Source organism: Balaenoptera musculus, chromosome 5, assembly GCF_009873245.2.
Source record: "Balaenoptera musculus isolate JJ_BM4_2016_0621 chromosome 5, mBalMus1.pri.v3, whole genome shotgun sequence".
Classification (NCBI taxonomy): Eukaryota; Metazoa; Chordata; class Mammalia; order Artiodactyla; family Balaenopteridae; genus Balaenoptera; species Balaenoptera musculus.
In genome coordinates, this window is record NC_045789.1 from 1,696,394 (window position 1) to 1,722,294 (window position 25,901).

Consider the following 25,901-nt stretch of genomic DNA (forward strand, 5'->3'; position numbering starts at 1 on the left):
AAAAAGAATGTATGATAATGTATTTTCCAAGTATCTAGAAATATATAGGCGGGTAATAATGACGGCTGATTGTTACAAACGCTTGTGCCATATTGAATAGTAATACACACACAGGGTGGAATACATTCATACATCTCTATTCTCATTATGATATTTTAGTTCCTGCCCTAGGATGCCTAAATATAATGAATATATCACAAAACACACATTGCCTTTATTCATGTCACATACATGATTAAGAATGATAGCCATGTCTGGTTCTTCAGAGGAATAAATCATACTTTTCCTAATGTGATTGCTTTCACATTTAAAGCCTATATGATTATCGATCTACTGGCACATTTTAATTTGGGCTCAATTACCCTCCTTTGATTCTATGGGTATCTTAATAACTAACAGAGGCAATGGCTTCTTAAATACTATTTCATTATTGTTAGTTTTTGAGCACTTTGGGGATAAGAAGTGACTAATTTCAAAAAACTATATGTGAAGCTCAAAATTTTGAATCTTCCGCGATCTTTTTTGTATACTCCACCCATCAAGATAAAGGGAATATATCATGTATGCAGAAATTATCAATGACTTAACTTCTCAGATAGCAGGGCACATTCTTATGAATTTTATGGAGCTGAACAATCTTAATTCCATCAAATTCCCTGTGGCTTCTCTATGGAACTGCACTAAATTAGAACTATATCAATGGTACTTGCATTTCATATATAGATATATAATTTTAATGTATAACATATAATAATTATTATTACATACTATATATATATAATTATGACCTCTGACAAAACATATAAGATTCATAGTTTCATCTCTATAGTTTATCTGATTGAACTTAAAGACATAAAGAGAAGTTTCTAATGATGAAGGAGGAAGATACTAACCAGATCGGAATCTCAGAGAACATTATGGCTCATAAATAATGAAGTGATTCATCTTTGGTAAGAAGGCTCCTGAAGTATGATGTTACCATAGTCCTGAGATATCAGGCAGTTATCCTAGGGTTCCACAAACTGTGCTCTGCCTTTTGAATAAGCAGGAGAAGCATGTGAAGGTTCATTAGGACACAGGACATATTGACCTGGGTTCCCATCCATGGACCCGGGTTTGTTTGCCCCACTCCTCATGCATCAGGGCTCTGAAGGTAATTGTTTTGGCGTCCAGTGCTTGTCTAGGAGCAGAAAATATATTGACACATAGGAGCTGGAGCACAAGGGACATTTAACAACCTGTGTTTTCCCAGGGTCCACCATGACATAGTGACATTCCAATTTTCAACAAGCCTGCTTCCTAGAATATTATCTTTTTTCTTCACTTATGACTTCATTCATGAGTCATGACTCACTAAACTTTCACATGTAATAATTTTTATTTCCTGGTAAGATATATCAATTTTAGATAGCATATTTTTCCTTGTTATCATTTTTTTGGCCACAGAATATATATGAATAGATATATACCTATATATATAAGCAAAATTCACTTTATTAAAATTTTCAAGCATATGTATCTTTCACTTTATGGTATGTGTGCATTTACCAATTGAACTACCTAATATTGGCAAATTCAAGGATTTTTTAAAAAATGAAGCAAACTATCATTTTTTAGAATGTAATGATGGTAACTCTAGATTAGGAAAGAATAGAGCAGCTTAGTATCTAAGATAACTTAATAATAATGCATGAAATCCACAGATCACTTTAGAGATGCTCTTTAAATACTTTAAACGATATTTATCAACTTTTTCCAAGTAAAATATGATACGGAACGCTATTATTTATATGAATAGAACACATTTAAATTTTAATATAGAGTGGTTTATTGAAGTGAATTGGTCATTGCCTGAAATTAAGTTTAGAATATGTTAACTATAGTTTTGTGAAGACTAGGACCACAGAATTATGAGAGCAAAATGTTGTAAAGTTGACTCTTATTCTCCGGTTTTCTTCCTTTTTTTTTGTTTTTTTCCCGCAATATCCTTAAAGGATTCAAATGATTAAAAAATTGCATTCTTAAAATAATTATTTAATAGAGATCAAAAAGAAATGGCAGAATATGTGCATTTATTTGCTCCGTTAGTGCAGATACTGAGAGATGAAAGTTTTATTTTTAATTAGAAAAACATTTTTGTCTGTCACCATGAAACATAATATTGAATTTGCTCCTCTGCATAAAATTTCTCAGGGACTCATTCAGAATCATAATTGATCCTTTGAAAACACTTACAAGTAAATAATAAATTGCTCAAGAATTTTCTGTTTTGAATGATGCACAAGTCAAATAAATTTTGTGGGTTATCTCACATACTAAATAAACTGGCATATTTAATTAAATTTACAACTAGAACAGAATGACTTATAAAAATGATTCTCAAATATATTGCAAATAAACCTGAAATGTATAGTATCAAAATCAATTACCATGCAATCAGTTTTGTTTTAAGGGCTGTGAGTAGTCAGGTACTGAATCTACCCTCTTCAGTATAGGGTACATGTCATATAATTATACCTTCCATTGTGATGGAATAACTAGTGAACATTTTGAGAGTGGCTGTGTCTACACAGGGTTTCTCCAAAATCAAAACGTGTTTAATATCCTTTTCAGAATATAAGTAAGACTTGTTTAACTTTTTTCCATTCTATCATATTTGTTTCATTCTTTGCAACTCTTAGAGAGTGGTAAAGGCTCCTAATTATATTATTTTTTTTCCTTGCTTTCTTGCTCTCTCTCTTTTTCTCTTTTATTTTAGCTGCAGATGTTTTTATCTAAAAAAATCTTTACTTTTAGCTTCACCCCTTTTCTTGACTGCTTGAGTAGTTTATTCTACAAATACGACCTAATAATTTGATGTAGTATCTATGTTTCATCAAAAATATTTCTTGTTATTAATTGTCAGGAGGTTTAGTTTAGGTCCTAAATTGACACAGTTTCATGATTTAAATTTTTAGAAGTGTTACCTCTTCACTGTAGAAGGTTTAACTTTTAGGCATAACAGAGTTATGAACAAAAAAGAAAAAGTTATTATATTGGTGTGTTAATACTACTCAAATACCATTATATGTAGAACCCCACCAAATCTTAACAAATGATACCCTATATGTCTCTTTCTGTATCTACATGTCTACATTTATCTACCTAGGGTTTATCTACCAGTAAATTACTGGGAATCAATTAAGCTTTTGAAAAGTATTTTAAGTAAGAATTTATGGTCACAGAAATATTGTTATTATATTTCAAACTAGGAATTTATATCTTGGCAAGCTTTTACATGTCTAATTTGTTCTCCTTGAGTTTTCTTTTTTTTCTTAAGCCGGAGGCACAAAGGAACAGGGTCATATCTGTCCATGCCCTGAAGCATCAGATTTTTATTCATTAAGAATAATATTTTGTGTCATACTTTGTTTGTAGTATCACTATTTTCCATTTTTATCTTGTACTGTATCTAAAACCTACGTTTCTGCACAAAAAAAATACCTAATGAAATTTTGGACCCTTTTTGAGGGTTTTGGAACTTCATTGGCTGGATTAAAAGTAGGGTTTCTTCGGTGTTTAAAGCCACATCTATGGTGCATACTCTTTTATTTTTAATATTTGATTTTGTTTGTCAACATTGTTCTGAGTTTTGCTGTTGATCTTAGATTCTCTTGTTCGTTTACTTATGTCATGAGTGGATAAAGTAGTATGAGCATTGGATAGATTATTTGCACATTTCTTGAAATTGCTTGTTACGATATTTCATACCATAAACTATTTGGCCAGAATAACTATGAAAGAATCTCAGGAATCTGAAGTTCTGCCTCTGGCTGTCTCATCAAATCTAGCAAATCTGTACTCCTTGCCCAGAAGGTTTAATAATTTCAAGTTTCATTAACTAGCAGATATACTGAAAAGTATAAAGTTAAATATTCCCCTATAAATTGATATTTGCATAATACTGCTAACTTGTTTTCTTACAAGGTCATTCATTCGCTTTACAAATCCATTTCGTACTTGTTATCAGATCCCTGTCTGGGCGCATTGTTGGAGGAGTTTGGTGGTTCTTTACCCTGATCATAATCTCTTCCTACACGGCTAACTTAGCTGCCTTCCTGACCGTAGAGAGGATGGTGTCTCCCATTGAAAGTGCGGAGGATCTTTCTAAGCAAACAGAAATTGCTTATGGAACGTTAGACTCTGGCTCCACTAAGGAATTTTTCAGGGTAAGAGATTCTGCTTCGTAACTTCTGATTTTGTTCTTGCAATTAAACTTTGTGCCCCCTTGCCCCTCCTCCCATGGTCTACACAAAGGTGCTGTGTGCAAGTAACTTCCATCCCTGTCTCTAATTCTATTTCTGTTGTTGTTTTTTTTAATTTTTATTTTATATTGGACTATAGCTGATGTACAATGTTGTGTTACTTTCAGTTGTACAGCAAAGTGATTCAGTTATACATATACATATAATCTATTCTTTTTCAAATTCTTTTCCCATTTAGCTTATTACAGAATATTAAGTAGAGTTCCCTGTGCCATACAGTAGGTCTTTGTTGGTTGTCTATTTTATATATAGTAGAGAGTAGAGTGTATGTTAATCCCAACCTCCTAACTTATCCCCCCCGCCCTTTCCCCTTTGGTAACCATAAGTTTGTTTTCTATGTCTGTTTTTAACCTTGTCTCTACCCTGCTCCCTTCCCTACCCCTATACTTAGCACTATCTCTATTCTTTTGTTTGATTCTGACTCCTTTGGAGAAAAACACTTTGTTGCAAAGAAATCTAGTTTTTAAAAAAATTGATTGTCTTTTTGGAACAAAATTGAAGCAAAGTATAGTTAAATTTAGGTGATTCTTTTTAAAAGAAAAGGATGTTGTATTTCGTTTTATGTTAAAGCATGACTTCCATCTATCTTACATAATTTATAGTTGAAAACTCACTTTCCAATCCGTTATGTTAATTCTAAGTCAGGAAACAGATTGTGTTCATATGTGGAAATTCCAAACTTTCTGTTAAAGCCTCCAAGAAAAGGCTAACAAAGGCCTTCAACTTCTCGACTTTTAAAATGGGAATCATAATTACAATGTGTTTATTAAATGTATTTTAGTTTTTAAAAGATCTGTGGCCTTATTATGGTCTCTGTTTATGGGCACCAGTCCAGAGGCTGATGTTGGTATAACTTTCTTTCATTATACTATTATCTCTCTATAAGAACTCATTCTATGAAAATGCTTAAATATAGCAGATAAACTTTGGTATTGACATTAAGCCAAATACGTGGCATATGATGATCTCTGATAATCCATCTCTGAGTGTGCCTAAGTTTGAGTGAGATCCAGGCCAGTTTACTTCTGAATTAGAGTTAGGACTTTCAACTTCCAGCTGAAGTAGTAGACTCTAATTTGAAGACTGTCTCCTTCTGCATTGCCACTGGTCTCTTTTCCAAATAACATCAGTTGTGCTCCAGATATCACGGGAGGAAAAAGTGGTGTTGTCAGACGGCTGACAACAGAAAATAACTTGGCTGTATGTGGGGTGGGCAGGACCTTGACTCCACTAGGTACCGCGACGTAAGCTGAGAGTGTGGTCCATCTGTCAGCGGGTACTTTGACTTTGATTATATGACTGTTGTAATGCAGATTTGTTACTAATGACAATTTACTGCTACTTCTGACAATAGTTGCAATACTCTTAATATAACACAGTGCTCTAGCTGGATCATAACAGTGAAGCTATTAAAATAAATTAGAATATTGCATGATTCTCAATTAGAAGTAGTTTGAAACATTTTTAAGTTGTTTGTGTCCCGATAGGGCTTGCTTTCATTTTACTGGTATATTTTATTGGTATTCCGCGCTCTTGAAGTAAATGAGACCTATGAATGAGGCAGAGACTTGTTAGATCATGGTTTACTTAGTGCTCCTTATATTGATTAAAATAACCTTAATTGTTTCCAGACACTCTCTGTTGAGAGTTACTCTCATTAGCTTGTTTGGACAACAAGAGGACCAACTGTTCTCAGCAACTGCACGTTCAGGATCTCAGAGCTTTTCAGTGTACCTGAACTCGATCACAGAAACACGTGCCTTAATCAGCGGGATGCCAAGATTTCATGATTAGAATATGCAAATTCCCCAGGAGACAGGGTGAGAAGGCTGTGTGACTCTGGGCAAAGGATACTGCTACTCTTGTGTTTCAGCTCAGTAACCCCATGGAGGCCATGGTCCCCATGTGCAGCGCACACACGCACACACACACGCACACACGCGCGCACACGCTGACATATCGGTGGGGTGCCATTCGCCTATATAGGATTGTGGTGCTTTCCTTCCCTAGAATAATAGAGAAGTGATGTGAGTATTTAGGCAACCTGATAACTTTTATGAGTATAGCTTCCCAAAGCAGTTTCTTATGCATCATCTCTGAATCTCACAGTATTTCTGTCTGATAGTTGGGGCGATCACTTTTGTTTGCATGCTGTGCGTTATTAAATTTAAGCTCGGATAAATGTGAGGATTTGACCAAATTCTAGCAGATAACAAGTGCACTGAGACTTTTACTCCTAAAGAGTGCTTTCCGTACACTGTTTTTCCTTCCTTCCTCCGGATTTACTTCGCTGCTCTCATGCTCTGTTTCGGTCACCTCCGTGTTTGCTTGCGTCATGTTAGAGAAGTATAATGGTGGAAATCCAGACAGGGCCTCACGGTTCCTCTCAATATACCTTCAGAAGGAATTGTTGACGCATGACCTTGGCTAGATCTCAGTGCCATAGCATAACAGTCAGCTTCTTATCTAAAGAAGGAAGGTGTGGGCTCAGAAGTACTTAAAAGCCACACTGTTGATTCTGTTTGTACCAGTGAAGGGAGGCTAATGGAACAGCACACATCGCCAAAGTGAACAGGAGCTTGCCTGTTAATTCCTCCATTAAAGCATGGCATGGCTGGGATTTGGGAAAGTATGTACAAAAGGTATGATTCTTTAAAAGTTGGATTCAATAAAAAGGTGCTGCTAAATCGAGTAATTTTGAATAGTTTTTCTAAGTGTATTAATGTTGGATAATTGGGTACCACGGTGACAATAGTGAGGGCAATCTTAATTTTGCTTCTGACTCTCAGAGGTGTTTTCAGGGGTACTCTGGCTTTGCAGTAGCCATCGCATCTCATACCTTTCCCCACAGAGCTTATTGCTTTAGTATATGGAAATTGGATAACAAGTTCCCTCTTGTAAAAAAAAAGAATTTCTCTTTATAGAGTGTTATTCCAAACGTATTGGATGAGATGAAGCTAATTCATAGACATTATAAAGGCAAAATATAATTGATTTTCATTGACATTTTTTTCCCCTTAAAACCTAGGTTATATACTACAATCTGTCTACTGGTGGTAGTCTGGTTGAATTTCTAAGCTTAGGGTGGAAAGAGGTGCAAAGGAAACGCTCCTTTTGCTTCTGTTCCTAAAATTAACATTCACCACACACTTGGGTCGTCCTCTCTCTCAACTGTCCTTTAACCTTAGGGGCGTCTGGGGCTCCTGGAAGGTGGGTGCAGGACAGAGTGAGCGATGGGAGATCGGCCATCGTGGTGCCCGGTCCTCCAGGAGTGGGGATGCAGAGGGAGTGGGCTGGCCCAGACTGAGGACAGGTTCTGTGCCTTTTGTTCTCTGGCTGTCTCTTATGTTTAATACTTACTCTCATGCCCGAGACAGCTAACTACACGTGGAAGACACAGCTTTTACCAGTTGCTAATACTTAACGTTCTAACAGTTATCTTATGTTTCCTAATATGGCTTAATTCGGCTTTACTGATAGCTTTTTGTTTCTTATGCTGCTTATGAAGAGGGGTTTTATCATTTATATTATTTTAAACTTTCTACTATCACAGTGTCTATCAAGCCAACTTTCTGATTTTATCACAGCAAGAGCTTTGGATTTAGCCTTTGGAGAAACTGATTTGAGAAGGTAGTCACTGTCTGAATTTTAAAGATGTATAACTAGCTAAAAGATGGAAAAATAACTTGTTTAAGACCATTTAGAGATTAAAGGTCCAGTTTTAAAACAGAATTCGGAGTTCTGCGAGCCTAGTGTTTTGTCTCAGTATTAACTAATGTTTCCTAAAGATACATCTTTGAAGGGATGAAAACATCTTATATCAAATTATAAGAAGAATATTTCGTCTCACTTATAGGAATCTGTTTTGTCATCGTAAGATGATAATTACTCCATTTAAATCTAAAGATTTTTTAGATCAGATTTCAGGTACATAATTTAATAATTATGGGTTACATTAATATTGTTTTAGGGAAGTCAGCGTGTGTGCATTAGTTTTAGAATTCCAATTTAAGCTGTAAATTTTCTAATTTAAAAATCTATATGTTCTTTAAGTGATAATCAGTAAAACAAATATGAATGGAATATTTACTTTGTTGTGCTAGAGAGAGTAAATAGGGGACAATCTTGTAACCAACGAGAGGTGCGAGGAAATAGACCCTGCATCTTCCTTTTCCAGAGTTTTCTGCTCACGGAGCCCGTGTACATCCTCGTATAGAGTGAATGATAAAGTCTGACTCATTTTGGATGCTGGTCTTGCCTAATTATAGCGTCACTGTAACACACCTATAATTAAGAAAGAATTAGGCTATCAATTATACACCACTATTTTTAGACTTTCACATTTTGATAATTTCTTCTCTCAATAAAAGAGGACAGATCTTGAATTAGATGAGCAGAAGATGATTTTATAAGAACTATGTGCATTATGTTCCTACAGAAACTTCGATGTAGAGAATGGAAAATGGCTTTATAAATAAACCTATCATCAGCCTGTCAATCCATGAAACAAAAAGTAGTAACTTGCGAAAAGGAAGTACTTCATGCCTGTCCTAAATTCTACGCTGCAATCTGTTTATCTTACTCAGTGTGTCTCTGAGTATGTGGTCTCCTTTAATCATGCTGGCGTTGGAAGGAAGAGATTCTAAAATATGGTCAAAATAAAGGTAGTTCCCTTCTCATTAAATGAAGTCGATTATGCCCTTCTCAGAAGAGCGATTTAGTCAGATAATAATCCATAATAATCCATATTGTTATCCAGCACTGTAGACTTTTCACAGAGTTTCCAGAGAGGATAAATGATAGATAAATACATAGTATTAATGCAGGTGTGCCTTACCTGACTGAAAAGACTGGTTTGAAATTTTCCTTTACCATATAATAACCACAAATACAAGAGAATTACAATAATTTATCCTTTTAAAGGCAGCAACCTTTTTTTTTCAATTCCTTCTCTAGCATAAGATACACTTATTTACGTTCATATGTAAAATATTGATTGCAATATATTTGTAAATAAAAATGTTTTAGCCATTATAGCAGCTTCCTTATAGAGCTGCATTAAGTGCTATTTCATTATAGTTACATTTTGTTCCACTTATCGCTTGTGTTTAGCAATAATGCAAGCATGATTTCCATACTGATATTTTATAGAACAGATTTCACTAATTTGTGGTGGTTCTCCATACTTATTTATTTCTGGTATAGCTAAAGATCTTTCTGCCATAGTTTCCTATATATCACCTATTTCTGTGTGGGTAGAAATATGTATATATACCTAGCTTTGTATATATAAATGTACAAATACATACACATATTTCTTAGCTTTAAATACATGAATACATATACATACATATATCTTTCAAATATTATGGAGATGAAGTGGGTATAGTTGACTATATGTATGTTACTAATACCAAAATAGACCCTTTACAGATCCTTCAGTCATGCTTAACTCTTTAAATAGTTTCTAAAACACTCAGTACTAAATCAATGCTGAATGTGAATAAATTAGCAACAAACAGCACTAAATGGATATGTTCTAAGTCTCTCTGATGTGGTTAGTCATATTATTACAGATTTTTCTCCCTTAGTTTTTTGGGGAGCTTGATTCGTCATGAAAGTCTGCACAGCTGACAATTCTGCATGTCCAAGACTTCTCTAGATAATCCAGGACAAGTTCAAATCATTTGCTCCCTGCTTGGCAGTTTTCTTTCTCTGGCATTTTAAATGTTCTCACCATTCCAGACAGCGTCTGAAGACAGTATTGAATTTTTTTTTTTTTTTTAGTGATCATATTTTTAATGCAGTATGACATATAAAGCGCACAGATCTTAAGTGACAGCTCAGTGAATTTTTACATATATACGCACCCATATAACCATCACTTAGATCAGGAGGAAGCTCCCGGTCCATACTCAGACATAGCCACTCTTCTGACTTCTGTCACCAAAGTATTCTACTGTTGTCTGTTCTTGCCCTTCCTGTAAATGGAATTATACAGTCCGTAGTCTTCGTGTCTGGTTTTATTTGATCATCATAATGTCTCTGAAATTCACTTATGTTGTTGCATGTAACAATAACAATAGTTTGCTCTTTTTTTATTGCTCTGTAGTATTCCACCAGATAAGTATATTATAATTGATCCATTCTACCATTGGTGGACATTTGGGCTGCATATAATTTTTGGCTTTTATATCTAAAGCTGCCATGAACATTGCTGTACATATCTTTCAGTGCACACATGCACTCATTTCTCTTGGGTTTATACATAAGAATAAAACGACTAAATTATAGGATGGAGGCATATTTAGCTGTGGAAGATATTTCCAAATAGTTTTCAATAGCGATTGTAACAATTTAGACTCCCAGCAACAATGTATGAGAGTTCCAGATGCTCTACCTCCTCAGAAGTACTAGGTACCATGAGCCTTATTAGTTTTAGCCATTCTGGCAAGTGTGTATTTCCTTGTGGTTTTATCCATTACAGTGAGTGTGTATTTTACTGTGGTTTTAATATGCATCTATCTGAGAAGTAATGATATATGGAATACCTTTTTATATCTTTATTAACCATTTGGAAATTTTCACTTGTTAAGTGCCTGTTCAAGTCACTTGTTCATATTTATTGGGTTGTCTGTCTTTTTCCTATTGATTTTCTGGGCTTCTTTATATTTTAATGATATGAGTTTTCGGTCTGATGTATTATTATACACACCTTCTCTTTGGTTTGCTTTTCCACTTTCCAAATGGTGACCTCTGAAGACCAGAAAGCACTAATTTTTATGAAGTCCAATATACCAATCTTTTCTTTTGTGGTTAAGGATTTTTGTGTCCTGTTTAATAAATCTTTGCCCCAATATTATGAAGATGTTCTTAACTTCTACTAAAAGCTTGTTTTACCATTCACATTAGGCATACAATCCATCTAGCACTGATATTTGATGCGGTGTGAGACAGTAGCCAAAGTTCATTTATTTCTTTTTTAACAACTTTATTGGAGTTTAATTGCTTTACAGTGGTGTGTCAGTTTCTGCTTTATAACAAAGTGAATCAGTTATACGTATACATATATCCCCATGTCCCCTCCCTCTTGTGTCTCCCTCCCACCCTCCCTATCCCACCGCTCTGGGTGGTCACAAAGCACCGAGCTGATCTCCCTGTGCTATGCGGCTGCTTCCCACTAGCTATCTATTTTACATTTGGGAGTGTATATATGTCCATGCCACTCTCTCACTTCGTCCCAGCTTGCCCCTCCCCCTCCCCATGTCCTCAAGTCCATTCTCTACGTTTGCGTCTTTATTCCTGTCCCGCCCCTTGGTCCGTGAGAACCATTTTTTTTTTTTAGATTCCATATATATGTGTCAGCATACAGTATTTGTTTTTTCTCTTTCTGACTTACTTCACTCTGTATGACAGACTCTAGGTCCATCCACCTCTCTACAAATAACTCAATTTCATTTCTTTTTATGGTTGAGTAATATTCCATTGTATATATGTGCCACATCTTTATCCATTCATCTGTCGATGGACACGTAGGTTGCTTCCATGTCCCAGCTATTGTAAATAGGGCTGCAGTGAACATTGTGGTACATGCCTCTTTTGGAATTATGGTTTTCTCAGGGTATATATGCCCAGTAGTGGGATTTCTGGGTCATATGGTAGTTCTGTTTTTAGTTTTTTAAGGAAGCTCCATACTGTTCTCCATAGTGGCTGTATCAATTTACATTCGCACCAACAGTGCAAGAGGGTTCCCTTTTCTCCACACCCTCTCCAGCATTTATTGTTTGTAGATTTTTTTGATGATGGCCATTCTCACTGGCATGAGGTGATACCTCATTGTAGTTTTGATTTGCAGTTCTCTAATAATTAGTGATGTTGAGCATCTTTTCATGTGCCTCTTGGCCATCTGTATGTCTTCCTTGGTGAAACGTCTATTTAGGTCTTCCCCCCACTTTTTAACTGGATTGTTTGTTTTTTTTTGATATTGAGCTCCATGAGCTGTTTGTATATTTTGGAGATTAACCCTTTGTCTGTTGTTTCATTGGCAAATATTTTCTCCCATTGTGAATGTTGTCTTTTCGTCTTGTTTATGGTTTCCTTTGGTGTGCAAAAAAGCTTTTAAGTTTAATTAGGTCCCATTTGTTAATTTTTGTTTTTATTTTTATTGAAGTATATGCAATTAATATAGAGAAATCTGTTATTTTTCTCTGCACTAATAACAAACTATCAGAGAAATTAAGAAAAAAAATTACAATTGTACCAGTAATAATAAAATACCTGGGAATAAATTTAACCACGGAAGTGAGGGTTGTCTTTTTGTCTTGTTTATGGTTTCCTTTGCTCTGCAAAAGCTTTTAAGTTTAATTAAGTCCCATTTGTTTATTTTTCTTTTTATTTCCGTTACTCTAGGAGGTGGGTCAAAAAAGACCTTGCTGTGGTTTATGTCAAAGAGTGTTTTTCCTATGTTTTCCTCTAAGAGTTTTATAGTGTCTGCCTTACATTTAGGTCTTTAATCCATTTTGAGTTTATTTTTGTGTATGGTGTTAGGGAGTGTTCTAATTTCATTCTTTTACATGTAGCTGTCCAGTTTTCCCAGCACCACTTATTGAAGAGGCTGTCTTTTCTCTATTGTATATTCTTGCCTCCTTTATCAAAAATAAGGTGACCATATGTGTGTGGGTTTATCTCTGGGCATTCTATCTTGTACCACTGATCTATATTTCTGTTTTTGTGCCAGTACCATACTGCCTTGATTACTGTAGCTTTGTGGTGTAGTTTGAAGTCATGGAGCCTGATTCCTCCAACTCTGTTTTTCTTTCTCAAGATTGCTTTGGCTATTCGGGATCTTTTGTGTTTCCATACAAATTGTAAGATGTTTTGTTCTAATTCTGTGAAGAATGCCATTGGTAGTTTGATAGGGATTGCATTGAATCTGTAGATTGCTTTGGGTAGTATAGTCATTTTCACAATGTTGATTCTTCCAATCCAAGAACATGGTATATCTCTCTATCTGTTTGTATCATCTTTAATTTCTTTCATCAGTGTCTTATAGATTTCTGCTTACAGGTCTTTTGTCTTCTTAGGTAGGCTTATTCCTAGGTATTTCATTCTTTTTGTTGCAATGGTAAATGGGAGTGTTTCCTTAATTTCTCTTTCAGATTTTTCATCGCTGGTGTATCGGAATGCAAGAGATTTCTGTGCATTAATTTTGTATTCTGCAACTTTACCAAATTCATTGATTAGCTCTAGTAGTTTTCTGGTAGCATCTTTAGGATTCTCTATGTATAGTATCATGTCATCTATAAATGACATGTAAATGTGTTGTTCATCATTGTTTGTTTGCTCTTTAGTTCTTCTAGGTCCTTGTTAAACATTTCTTGTATTCTCTCCATTCTATTTCCAAGATTTTGGATCATCTTTACCATCATTACTCTGAATTCTTTTTCAGGTAGACTGCCTATTTCCTCTTCATTTGTTAGGTCTGGTGGGTTTTTACCTTGCTCCATCATGTGCTGTGTGTTTCTCTGTCTTCTCATTTTGCTTAACTTAGTGTGTTTGGGGTCTCCTTTTTGCAGCCTGCAGGTTCGTAGTTCCCGTTGTTTTTGGTGTCTTCCCCCAGTGGGTGGGGTTGGTTCAGTGGCTTGTGTAAACTTCCTGGTGGAGGGGACTGGTGCCTGTGCTCTGGTGGGTGGGGCTGTATCTTGTCCTTCTTGTGGGCAGGGCTCCGGCCGTTGGTGTGTTTTGGTGTGTGTGTGAACTTAGTATGACTTTAGGCAACCTCTCTGCTAATGGGTGGAGTTGTGTTCCTGTCTTGCTTGGTGTTTGGCATGGGGCCTCAAGCACTGGAGCTTGCTGGCCTTTGGGTGGAGCTGCGTTGTAGTGTTGAGGCAAAGATCTCTGAGCGAGCTCTTGCTGATTGACATTACATGGGGCTGGGAGGGTTCTGGTGGTCCAGTGTCCTGGACTCGGCCCTCCCACCTCAGATGCTCAGGCCCAACACCTGGCTGGAGCACTAAGACCCTGCCAGCCTCATGGCTCATAATAAAAGGAAGAAAGAAAAAAAAAAACAAAACAAAGACAGAACCATAGGACAAATGATAAAAGCGAACCTAAACAGAATCCTAGAAAGAAGCATACACATACTCACATAAAGGGAAAAAGGAAGAAAAAAAAATGTTATAGAGCAACCAAACCAATAAAGAAATCCACAGTGATAATAAGTACTAAAAACTAATCTAAGATAAACATAAAACCGGAAACAAATTCAACACAGAAAGCAAACCCCAAGTCTACAGTTGCTTCTAAAGTCCACCTCCTCAATTTGGGATGATTCGTTGTCTATTCAGGTATTCCAGAGATGCAGGTACATCAAGTTGATTGTGGAGATTTAATCCGCTGCTTCTGAGGCTGCTGGGAGAGATTTCCCTTTCTCTTCTTTGTTTGCACAGCTCCCGGGGCTCAGCTTTGGATGTGGCCCTGCCTCTGCGTGTAGGTCGCCTGAGGGCGTCTGTTCTTCGCTCACACAGGACGGGGTTAAAGGAGCAGCTGCTTCGGGGGCTCTGGCTCACTCAGGCGGGGGGAGGGAGTGGTACGGAGGAGGCGGGGCGAGCCTGCGGCGTCAGAGGCGTCGTGACGTTGCAGCAGCCCGAGGCGCGCCGTGCGTTCTCCCCGGGAAGTTGTCCCCGGATCACGGGAGCCTGGCCGTGGCGGGCTGCACCGGCTCCCGGGAGGGCGGTGTGGAGAGTGACCTGTGCTCGCACACAGGCTTCTTGGTGGCGGCAGCAGCAGCCTTAGCGTCTCCTGCCCATCTCTGGGGTCCGCGCTGATAGCCGCGGCTTGCACCCCTCTCTGGACCTCGTTTAGGTGGTGCTCTGAATCCCCTCTCCTCACGCACCCCGAAACAATGGTCTCTTGCCTTTAGGCAGGTCCAGACTTTTTCCAGGACTCCCTGCCGCCTAGCCGTGGCGCACTAGCCCCTTCAGGCTGTGTTCACGCCGCCAATCCCAGTTCTCTCCCTGAGATCCGACCAAAGCCCGAGCCTCAGCTCCCAGCCCCGCCCGCCCCGGCGGGGGAGCAGACAAGCCTCTTGGGCTGGTGAGTGCTGGTCGGCGCCGAGCCTCCGTGCGGGAATCTCTCCGCTTTGCCCTCCGCACCCCTGTGGCTGCGCTCTCCTCCGCAGCTCCGAAGCTTCCCCCCTGCCCGTCCCCCCCATCTCCACAAGTGAAGGGGGCTCCTAGTGTGTGGAAGCTTTTCCTCCTTCACAGCTCCCTCCCAGAGATGCAGGTCCCGTCCCTATTCTTTTGTCTCTGTTTTTCCTTTTTCTTTTGCCCTACCCAGGTACGTGGGGAGTTTCTTGCGTTTTGGGAAGTCTGAGGTCTTCTGCCAGCGTTCAGTAGGTGTTCTGTAGGGGTTGTTCCACTTGTAGGTTTATTTTCGATGTATTTGTGAGGAGGGAGGTGATCTCGATGTCTTCCTCTCCTGCCATCTTGAAGGTCCCCCTAGTATTGAATTCTTAAAGACTTTTAAGTCTTTAAGCTAAGCTTAAACTGCCTGGGGGATGTCTGTGTTCTATCATTTCAGCTAAAAGTGGCTGGTTTAACAGTGAAAGAAACGTCAAAATTTTATAAGACTTGGCCGTTTCCTTTAAAATCAGTTTAAAGACCTTGCATTTCATTAAGCAGTTTCCAAATTCAGAGATAAATGTATGAGAGACCATACTGAATGGTCCTTTCTGGGATCAAAGTGCTGTGGAAGAAAAAAGAAAAGGATATGTCTGCTTGCTGAATTATGCTTATTGTGGAACATGATAGCTTCTCTGAGAGTAACTATGTCATTTTGCTCCTTGTCCTCTTTCCATGGCCGTTCTCAGCAAATGTCTGTGTCCATCTGGTCATTTGATTTAGAGATCACCCTGTGACTCAAAGGAGAGATGAGAACTCACATTATCCACTGGAAGTATAATCTGACTCTTACCAAATTACAGGAGGCTGTCTGCCGTTGTCCATATTAAAGAGAAAATGCTCCCGTGCTCCTTTCACATTACCATCAGATCATGAGCATAATTATTCCAGCCACAAAGGTTCAAACAATAGACGAAATTTGAGATTAGTCTCTCATCTCAAAACTCTTCTAAAATTTCTGTTTAGATGTGTAGGAGAAGATAAATATCAGTATAAACCTCTGCAAGTACTTTAGATGACTTAGTGTTCAATTCACTTTATTTTTGTGTTTAAGTAAAAGAATCATCATGCCTGTCTTTACTGGATATTTTGCACTAGTTGCCATGGTAACAGATGCAGTCAAAGAGTTCTGTAGAGAATAGAAATAGAATTTTGCAATCATTTAAATATACTGGAATCAAAATCTGAACTAAATATAAATCTTGTTGATAAAATCTTGAGAATTCCTTAATTAGACTTTTGATATTTGAAGGAAAACTTGATATAATTTACACTTCACGTTTCCATCATATAATTTTGCTCTATATCATATTGAGTGATGATCAAAAACAAGTTGCCAGTGAAGGTGGCTACTTATGTTCACAGAGAAATGAGATTTTAGAAAAAAAAAAAAAGGCAGTTGGGGAAATCAAGCAATGTCAGATATGATCAGGGTCCCCAAAAGTGATACTTAAGATTGCATCTAAGGAAACAAAGAGCCAAGGGGGTGATGTCAGAAGGTAGTAGACAAACCCAGACCCTCTTTCCCCCCAGAGACCCTGACTCAGCAGCAATACATTGACTGATTCTCTTTGTGAGAAACCAGTTAAGAGTTTCCTGCAAACCAAGTGAGTGTGAAACCAGCCATGTCAAACCTTGTAGGAAAATTCATGGCCTCTCTGGCTGTAGTTATCTGGCACAGCATACCACCATCGGGAGGAAACACCCAGCTCTTGACTTTTCTCTCTAGGGAGAGAAAGAGAAGACTTAACTGTATTTTCAGGTTCTGAATTTTCAAAGGAACTGGGTTCTGTCTTGCCTGAATCTAAGCATTATAAATGGCACCAGTTTGGGGGCTGCTGAGAATAAAGGTGAAGGTTTGGCCTAGCACACACTCACCATAGACCCTCCCCTCCAGCTCAGTGTGGGAAAACTGGGGGAAAACCCCCAACTCCCAGCTTCCCTTTGGGAAGGAAGGAACAAGTTGGAGTGTAGGTCCATTACTTTGGCTTTTCGAGGGGCTGGTTTCTGTCTTGCCTGCTTCAGAGCGCTGCTGGGACCTGGCACATGCTAGATGTCTGGGGGCTGCTGAGAACAGGAGGGAGATGATGGTTTGCTGCTGCTTCAGAGACCTGTGGTCCACCAGAGAGAAACCAGTACAGCTGGGTGGCCACTCCCTTGTGGGGGCGAAGAAAAAAGTGGCCTGTGCATGCGATGTTCTGGCCTTTTGTGGGGTACCGTGGGGAGTGCCTCTGTCTTGCCTGACTTGGGCCCAGCATACTCTCTAAGCCTGGGGTCCACTGAGAATAAAAAAGAGCTTGGAGCCTTATTCTAGCTCTAGAGAACCTGCAATACTACAGACAGACACCAAAGGAGCAAGAGATTATGAGCTTTGGAAAAAAGATACTGGCAAATCCTTCTAATTGGGAGTTCACACACACAAGTCCAAAGAAAACACATCCACAGAAAATGTTTGAGAGGCCTTTAGAATATGCAACCTGGCTGATTGGTGAAGGTCTACCCCTGTACAAAGTTGGTCCATAAAGACTGGGAGAGGTGGCTGCTTTTTAAAATGCACAGATCCCAGCATAAACTTACAAGACACATGAAAAACAACCACAAAAAAATGTGTCCCAAGGAAAAAAAATTAATCTCCATAAACCAACCTAAGAAAATGGAGATACATGGATTACCTGACAAAGAATTCAAAATAACTGTTACAAAAATGCTCAAAGAGCTCAGGAAAATGATGCATGAACAAACTGAGAATATTAACAAAGAGGTAAAAAATATAAAGAAAAGAACCAAACAAATTTTGGAGAAAAAGACTACAATGACAGAATTAAAAATTCACTAAAGGGATTTAACATCAGACTTGATCAAGCAGAAGAAAGAATCAGAAAACTCAAGACAAGTCATTTGAAAATATCGAGGATCTATAAAAAACAAAGAATGAGGGCTTCCCTGGTGGCGCAGTGGTTGAGAATCTGCCTGCCAACGCAGGGGACATGGGTTCGAGCCCTGGTCTGGGAAGATCCCACATGCCATGGAGCAACTGGGCCCGTGAGCCACAATTACTGAGCCTGCGCGTCTGGAGCCTGTGCTCCGCAACAAGAGAGGCCGCGATGGTGAGAGGCCTGCGCACCGCGATGAAGAGTGGTCCCCACTTGCCACAACTAGAGAAAGCCCTCGCACAGAAACGAAGACTCAACACAGTCATAAATAAATAAATAAATAAATAAAAGAACGTGAATTTCTTAAAAAAAAAAAAAAAAAAGAATGAAAAATGTGAAGAAAGCCTAAGGGGCTTATGAGGGAATACTGTCAAGGGGATCAATAAACACATTATGGGAGTTTCAGAAGGAGAAGAGAGAGAGAAAGTGTCAGAAAGCGTATTTAAAGAAATAATGGTCAAAATTGTTTCTAAATCTGGGGGTGGGGTGGGGAATGGACATCCAGATTCACGAAACACAAAGAATCTTAAATAGGAGGAACTCAAAATAAGTTTACAATGAAAAACATTACAATCAAATTGTGAAATATCAAAGGCAAGGAGAGAATTTTGAAAACAGCAAGAGAAGTGTGCTTGTCACATACATGTGAGCACCCGTAAGACTCCTAGTAGATTTATCAGCAGAAACCTTGTAGGTCAGAGGGAGTGAGATGATGTATTCAAAGAGCTGAAAGAAAAAAAAAAAATACTGTCAACCAAGAATGATATATCTCCTTCAAAAATTGAGGAGAAATAAAGACTTTCCCAGATAAACTAAAGCTGAGAGACATTATCAATACTATACCTGCCTTGCAGGAAATATTAAAGGAGGTTCTTCTTGTTAAAATGAAAGGATGCTAGACAGAAACACAAAAGCATATGTAAGTACAAAGCTCACTGGTAAAGGTACATATGTAGATAAATACACAATACTAAAATGCCATAACAGTGACATGTAAGTCTCTTTTAATTCTGGTATAGAGGTTAAAATATAAAAGTATAAAAATAACTATACAAATATGTTAATGGATACACAATATAAAAAATAATTTGTGGCATCTATAACATACAATGTGAGGGGGGAAGTAAAAGAGTAGAGAATAATTATGAAGAAAATAGAAAAGATTCAAATAAAATTAGAAATAAAAGGGAAGACATTATAACTAATGCCTCAGAAATTTTAAAATAAATGAGACTACTGTGAAAGAGTATATGCCAAAAAACTGGATAACCTAGAAGAAATGGATACATTTCTAGAAACATACAATCTACTAAGTTTGTATCATGAAGAAATAGAAAATCTGAATAGACCTATACTAGTAAGGAAAGTGAATCAGTAATCAAAGAACTCCCAATAAAGAAAAGCAAGTGACCAGACAGCTTCACTGGAGAATTCTACCAAACATTTAAAGAAGAATTAATGAACATTCTCAAATTCCTCCAAAAAATAGAAGAGGAGGGAACATTCCAAACTCATTTTACAAGGCCAGAAATGCCAGACAAAGACACTACAAGAAAAGAAAACTACAGGCAAATATCCCAGATAAATATAGATGCAAAAATCCTCAGCAAAATAACAGCAAACCAAATTCAACAGAAAGTTAAATGGGTCATACACCATGACCAAGTGGGATTAATCTTTGAGATGCAAAGATGTTTCAGCCTGTGGAAATCAATCGGTGTGATATTATCACAATAATAGAATAAAGAATAAAAATCACATCATCATCTCAGTAGATGCAGAAAAAACATTTGACGTAATTGAACACACTTTCATGACATAAACATTCAATAAACTAGGAATAAAAAGAAATTACCTCAACATAATGAAGTCCATATATGAACCCCATGGCTGACATCATACTCAGTGTTGAAACTGAAACATTTTCTTCTAAATTAGTAGCAAGACAAGGATGCCTACTCTTATCACCTTTATTCAACATAGTACTGAAAGGTCTAGCCAAAGAAATTAGGCAAGAAAAAGAAATAAAAGGCACCCAAATTGGAAAATAAGTAAAATTATCTCTGTTCACAGATGACTTGATCTTATATATAGAAAACTCAAAGAATTCCACAAAAAACTGTTAGAAATTTAGTAAATTTGCAGGATACAAAATCAATATACAAATACCAGTTGCATTTCTGTACACTAACAATGAACAATCTGAAAAGAAAATTAAGAAAAAGTCCCATTTACAACAGCATCAAAAAGAATAAAATATAATACTTAAGAATAAACTTATTCAAGGAGGTAAAAGACTTGTATGCTGAGAACTCCAAAAGATTACTGAAAGAAATTAAAGAAGATACAATAAATGGAAAGACATCTCTTGTTCATGGATTAAAAGACTTAATATTGTAAAATGTCCATACTACACAAAGTGATCTAAAGATTCAGTGCAATCCCTATCAAAATCAAATCTTTTTTTTTTTTTTGCAGAAATAGAAAAACATTCCTAAAATTCATATGGAAATGCAAAGAATCAGAAATAGCTAAACCAATCTTGAGAAACAAGAACACAGCTGGAAGCCTTACACTCCCTGACTTCAAAACATTTTAGAAAGGTATAGTAATCAAAACATTATGGCACTGGCATAAAGACACATTTATGGGCCAATGGAACAGAAGAGAGATCCCAGAAATAAACCCATGCATGTACGTTTAAGTGAACTTTGACAAAGGCATCAAGACTCCACAGTGGGGAAATGATAGTGTTGAGATAACTGGGTATCCATATGTAAAAGGACAAAATAGGACCCTTGTATTATACCATACACAGAAACCAACTCAAAATGGATTAACTATCTAAAAGCAAAATCTGAAACAGTAAAGCTTCTATAAGAAAACAGAGGGGATAAGCTTCAGGACTTTGGTCCTGGCAAGGATTTCTTGGCTATGACACTAAGAGCACAGGTGACAAAAGCAAAAGTAGACCAGTGGACTGCATTAAATTCAAAAGCTTTTGTGCAGCAAAGGAAACAATCCACAGAGTGGAAAGGCAAACTATGGAGAGGAGGAACATATTTGGAAACCATATATCTGATAAAGGTAAATATGCAAAATATCTAACAACTCAATAGCAAAAACCTAATAACCTCATTAAAAAATTGGAAAAGGACTTGAATGGACATTTCTCCAAAGACCAACAAATGGTCAGCAGGTTATATGAAAAGATGCTCAATACCACTAATCATCAGGGAAATGCAAATCAACACCACAATGAGATAGTGCCCCACACCAGTTAGGATGGCCATTAGAAAAAAGAACAAAGGGACTTCCCTGGAGGTGCAGTGGTTAAGAATCACCTGCCAATGCAGGGGACACGGGTTTGAGCCCTGGTCCAGGAAGATCCCACACGCCGCAGAGCAACTAAGCCCGTGCGCCACAACTACTGAGCCTGCACTCTAGAGCCCACGAGCCACAACTACTGAAGCCCATGAGCCACAAGTACTGAAGCCTGCACGCCTAGAGCCCATGCTCCCCAACAAGAGAAGCCACTGCAATGAGAAGCCCGCGCACCGCAACGAAGAGTAGCCCCTGCTCGCCGCAACTAGAGAAAGTCCACACGCAGCAAAGAAGACCCAACGCAGCCAAAAATAAATAAATTTAAAATAAATAAATTTTAAAAAAAAAGAAAAAAATAAGTGTTGGTAAGGATGTGTAGAAATTCAAACTCTTGTGCACTGTTGATGGGAATACAAAATGTGCAGTCCCTATGTTAAACAGTGTGGAGTTGCCTCAAAAAGTTAAAAATAGAACCATCACATGATTCAGCAATCCTACTCCTGGATATTTATCCAAAATAGTTAAAATCAGCATCTTGAAGAGATATTTGCACTCCCACATTCATTGTAGTGTTATTCACAATAGCCAAGAGAAGGAAACAACCTAAATGTCCATCCATGGATGAAGAGATAAGGAAAATGTGGTCTGTTACTCAGTGGAATATTATTCAGCCTTAAAGCAAAAAAAGGAGCTTCAATATGGATGAGCCTTGAGGGTGTCATGCTAAGTGAAATAAGCAAGTCACGGAAGGACAAATACCGTAAGATTCCACTTACACGAGGCATCTGAAGTAGTCACACCCGCTGAAGTAGAAAAGAGAATGGCGGTCCCCAGGGGCTGGAGGTGGGGCGATGGAGAGTCTTCAGTGGGAAAAGTATCAGTCGTTCAAAATGAAAAAGTTCTAGAAATCTCCTGTACAACAATGTGTATGTACTTAACAATACTGTATTGCATACTTACAAATTTGTTATAAAGGTAGATTTCATACCATGTATTTTTTTTTACATAATTGAAAAAAAAAAAACCTGCCCCTAGATAAGACATACACAAAAAACAAAAACTAAGTGAAGAACCTATGTTAGTAGGAAATGTTTTGTGGTATTTAAAATTTTTAATTTATAAGAACTTCTAATCTTACGGTTGATGTTGCTTCTTAAAAAATATTGCTTAAGATTAAATAAAATTTTGCATATTAGTATTAAAATAAAATTAGAGGCAGGCATGAATATTTATGCTGATATATACATATAAATGCATAGAAATTTTAAGGTGGCTACTATATTATAATATAGTGTATACAGCTGATCCTTGAACAATTCAGGGGGTTAGTGGCTCCGACCCCGCACCGTTGAAAATCCACATATAACTTTACAGTCTGCCCTCTGAATCCAAGGTTCTGCATCTGCAGATTTAACCAACCTCGGATCGTGTGGTACTGTAGTACGCATTTAGTGAAAAACAATCTGCTAACAAGTGGACCTTCATAGTTCAAACCTAGGTGCTCAATGGTCAACTGTATTTAATGTATGTAATATCGTTTACATTTAACATGGTTAGTGTCCTCGTACATATATGAAGTTACTCATGTATAAAGTCATTGTCCTATACTATGTTGCTCCAACTAGTTTTCTTACTAGTGTTTCATTCTTGGCATGGCCAAAGAATGGGGACTTAAGCTAAATCCTTTTATAGGGAACGCAATACCTTAATAATGAAATAACTTTGATCTTTTTAACTGAATGATTTATATCAGCGTCTTTAAAATGTTTATTTCAAAATACAATAAACTTCCCAAATTGTGTTAGTAATGTGACATTTGAGAATAAAAAAGGTAGAAAATACTGTATCTTTGACTTACTAAAGAAATTTATACTGATACTGATGAACTAAGGGACCCAACATGTCTCGTGTATAGGAACTGTATTTTCGTGGGTACTCTGTAACTTTTGCTACCATTTCGTTGTTTATGTTACTTCCCTTAACTTCCAAGATTTTTTGCTTGTTTGCTTATTTAAAAATCAAAATCAGTGCCACTAACCCCCGAATTGTTCAAGGGTCAATTGTATTATAATACTAGATTATAATATACTAGCCACATTAAAAGTTTCCCCCCTAAAATCCAATTTTCTTAAATAAAATTATTAGAAGAAATTGAGTCCTTGTATTGGGACTTCCTTATTTTCTTTTTATAACCTCAGAGTGCTGAAACAACACTCTGAAACCTCCAGCGGGATCTGTAGAAATATTTGCTAGAGTAATATTAGCTTGTTGTAGGGTACAGTGCAAAGGGTGTAGAGCGGTGTTTCTCAAAACCACTGTGCTCCCCCGAAAACGTGTTCAAAACAACAACAAAAAATCGCAAACCCTTTTAGATTAGAATAGTGAGCCAACAGAACCCAAATTTGCCCGTAATTGCCTACATCTTTTACTTGCTTTAAAAATTCCACACTTAAAGCGCTCTATTCTTGTTGTTGAGGTTAAGGAAGTTCAATCAACGTGTTTTAGGAGCAAATCCCACATCGAAGAAGAAGTTATTTCTGATCCTTGGTAATCTCAGCCGGCCTCGGCATTCTTGTCTTTAACTGTAGGGCTTGGGTTATAAACTACCTCTCAAACTCTGTTTGCATTTGAAAGAGTATGACATTTGTGAAGAATTAACCGTTCAAGCCATTCTTGAGTGTGCCTGGTGAAAGTTGACTTACGACTTTTCTTAACATCCAATTCCATTTGTTGCAGTTTTCATTGTTACAATTTTTAGCAAGACCTTTGGAACTAAAACTTGCCTCCTAAGTATTTGCATATACTGGTCCTAATTCTGACTTTAGTAATTGCTTTCATTTTCATAATACAGATGAATCAAATACATGAAAATATCTATCATCTCTTCCTTAAATTTTCCCATCACCCAGGCTAAGAATTCTGAATTATGTTTTCAAACCCTTCATTCTATATCTTTACCTTTTAAATGTAGGTTTCTCAGTATTATTCTTTTTTTTTTTTTCGTTCCCACTATGTGGCTTGTGGGATCTTGGTTCCCTGACCAAGGATTGAACCTGGGCCATCGGCAGTGAGAATGTGGAGTCCTAACCACTGGACAGCCAGGGAATTCCCAGTATTATTCTTAAAGTGTGGTGTCTAGACATGGTGTGTGACTTTTTCTAACTAGAAAGGATTTTAGCCAGAATCTGACAATTCAGATTTCAGACCAATTTCAACCTGAACACTTGTGTTCTTTGGCAAGATAGTGTTTACATTTTCGTTTTTTAAAAGGAGGAAAAAAAACAAAGAATGCCTTTAGCTAGAGAATGACTCTCCAGCTACTACAGACACACCATTCTGTACTACCCCCTTCCTGTCTGTTTCACTCACATTTCCTTCTTGGCCCTCAGGGTATTTGAAGTTACAGCTCTGTTACCTAGACTTGATTCCATTTAAAACCCTCAAGTCTATTAGCTTTTGTGGTAACTGTAGCATACTAATAGCTTGACCTAAAAGTGTTGCTTACTGAAAACCTGGGTGATTTTAAGGTGAATTTTGTTTAGCCTCATGTCTTTCATTCTGTGAGTATGCAGTTGATTGAAACCACGCGTCGGATATTGTCTTCATCCTTGTTAAATTTTACCTTGGATTTTGGCTTATTTGCCCAAGCCCATAAAATTGAAATATTGATTCTGTTATCTATTATATAAATATCTGAAACTTTGAAGCATTTGTCATTTATGTAGTCATCCAAATTGACTGAAACGCTGAACACAGTGGGGCTATGTATGGAATCAGTGCTGTAACAAAAGTTTCCCTTCAGCTCAGTATTTGCATGTTAATTAATAACCAATACTCTTTGGGTGTGACTGATATTTTAATTATAAGCCCATCTAATTCTGATAACCATAACTCTCCATTTAATCCGCAAGCATAATATGAGCTATTTTGTCAAACGTTGATGATACTCAAGATATCTGTTCACTATAGACCTTAAATGGGTTAATTGAGTAACCCTATTAAAAATAAAAGACGTGACCATAGGGGACCACTTGCTCTTCCTCTTGCTTTATCAATTCACATTATACGCCTGTGTGCACATATGGGTAATAAATAAGATGTATTAGTAGAACACTTTAGTACTGACATTTACCATTTGTAAGGGAACGAAAATGTATGGA

At 37.4% G+C, this 25,901-nt stretch overlaps 1 protein-coding gene across 8 annotated transcripts in view; it reads left to right on the forward strand.

Annotated features, from left to right (window-relative positions):
• The window catches only part of GRIA2 (glutamate ionotropic receptor AMPA type subunit 2), a 168,593-nt gene that overhangs the window by 128,098 nt on the left and 14,594 nt on the right, over nt 1-25,901 (forward strand). For 7 of the 8 annotated variants that reach the window (XM_036853494.1, XM_036853492.1, XM_036853495.1 and 4 more), the window contains one exon: nt 4,010-4,208. In XM_036853494.1, the coding sequence (XP_036709389.1) occupies nt 4,010-4,208 (199 nt within the window). Of the gene's footprint in view, nt 1-4,009; nt 4,209-25,901 lie in introns of those variants that run through there. The other variant, XM_036853498.1, reaches the window with a different exon arrangement.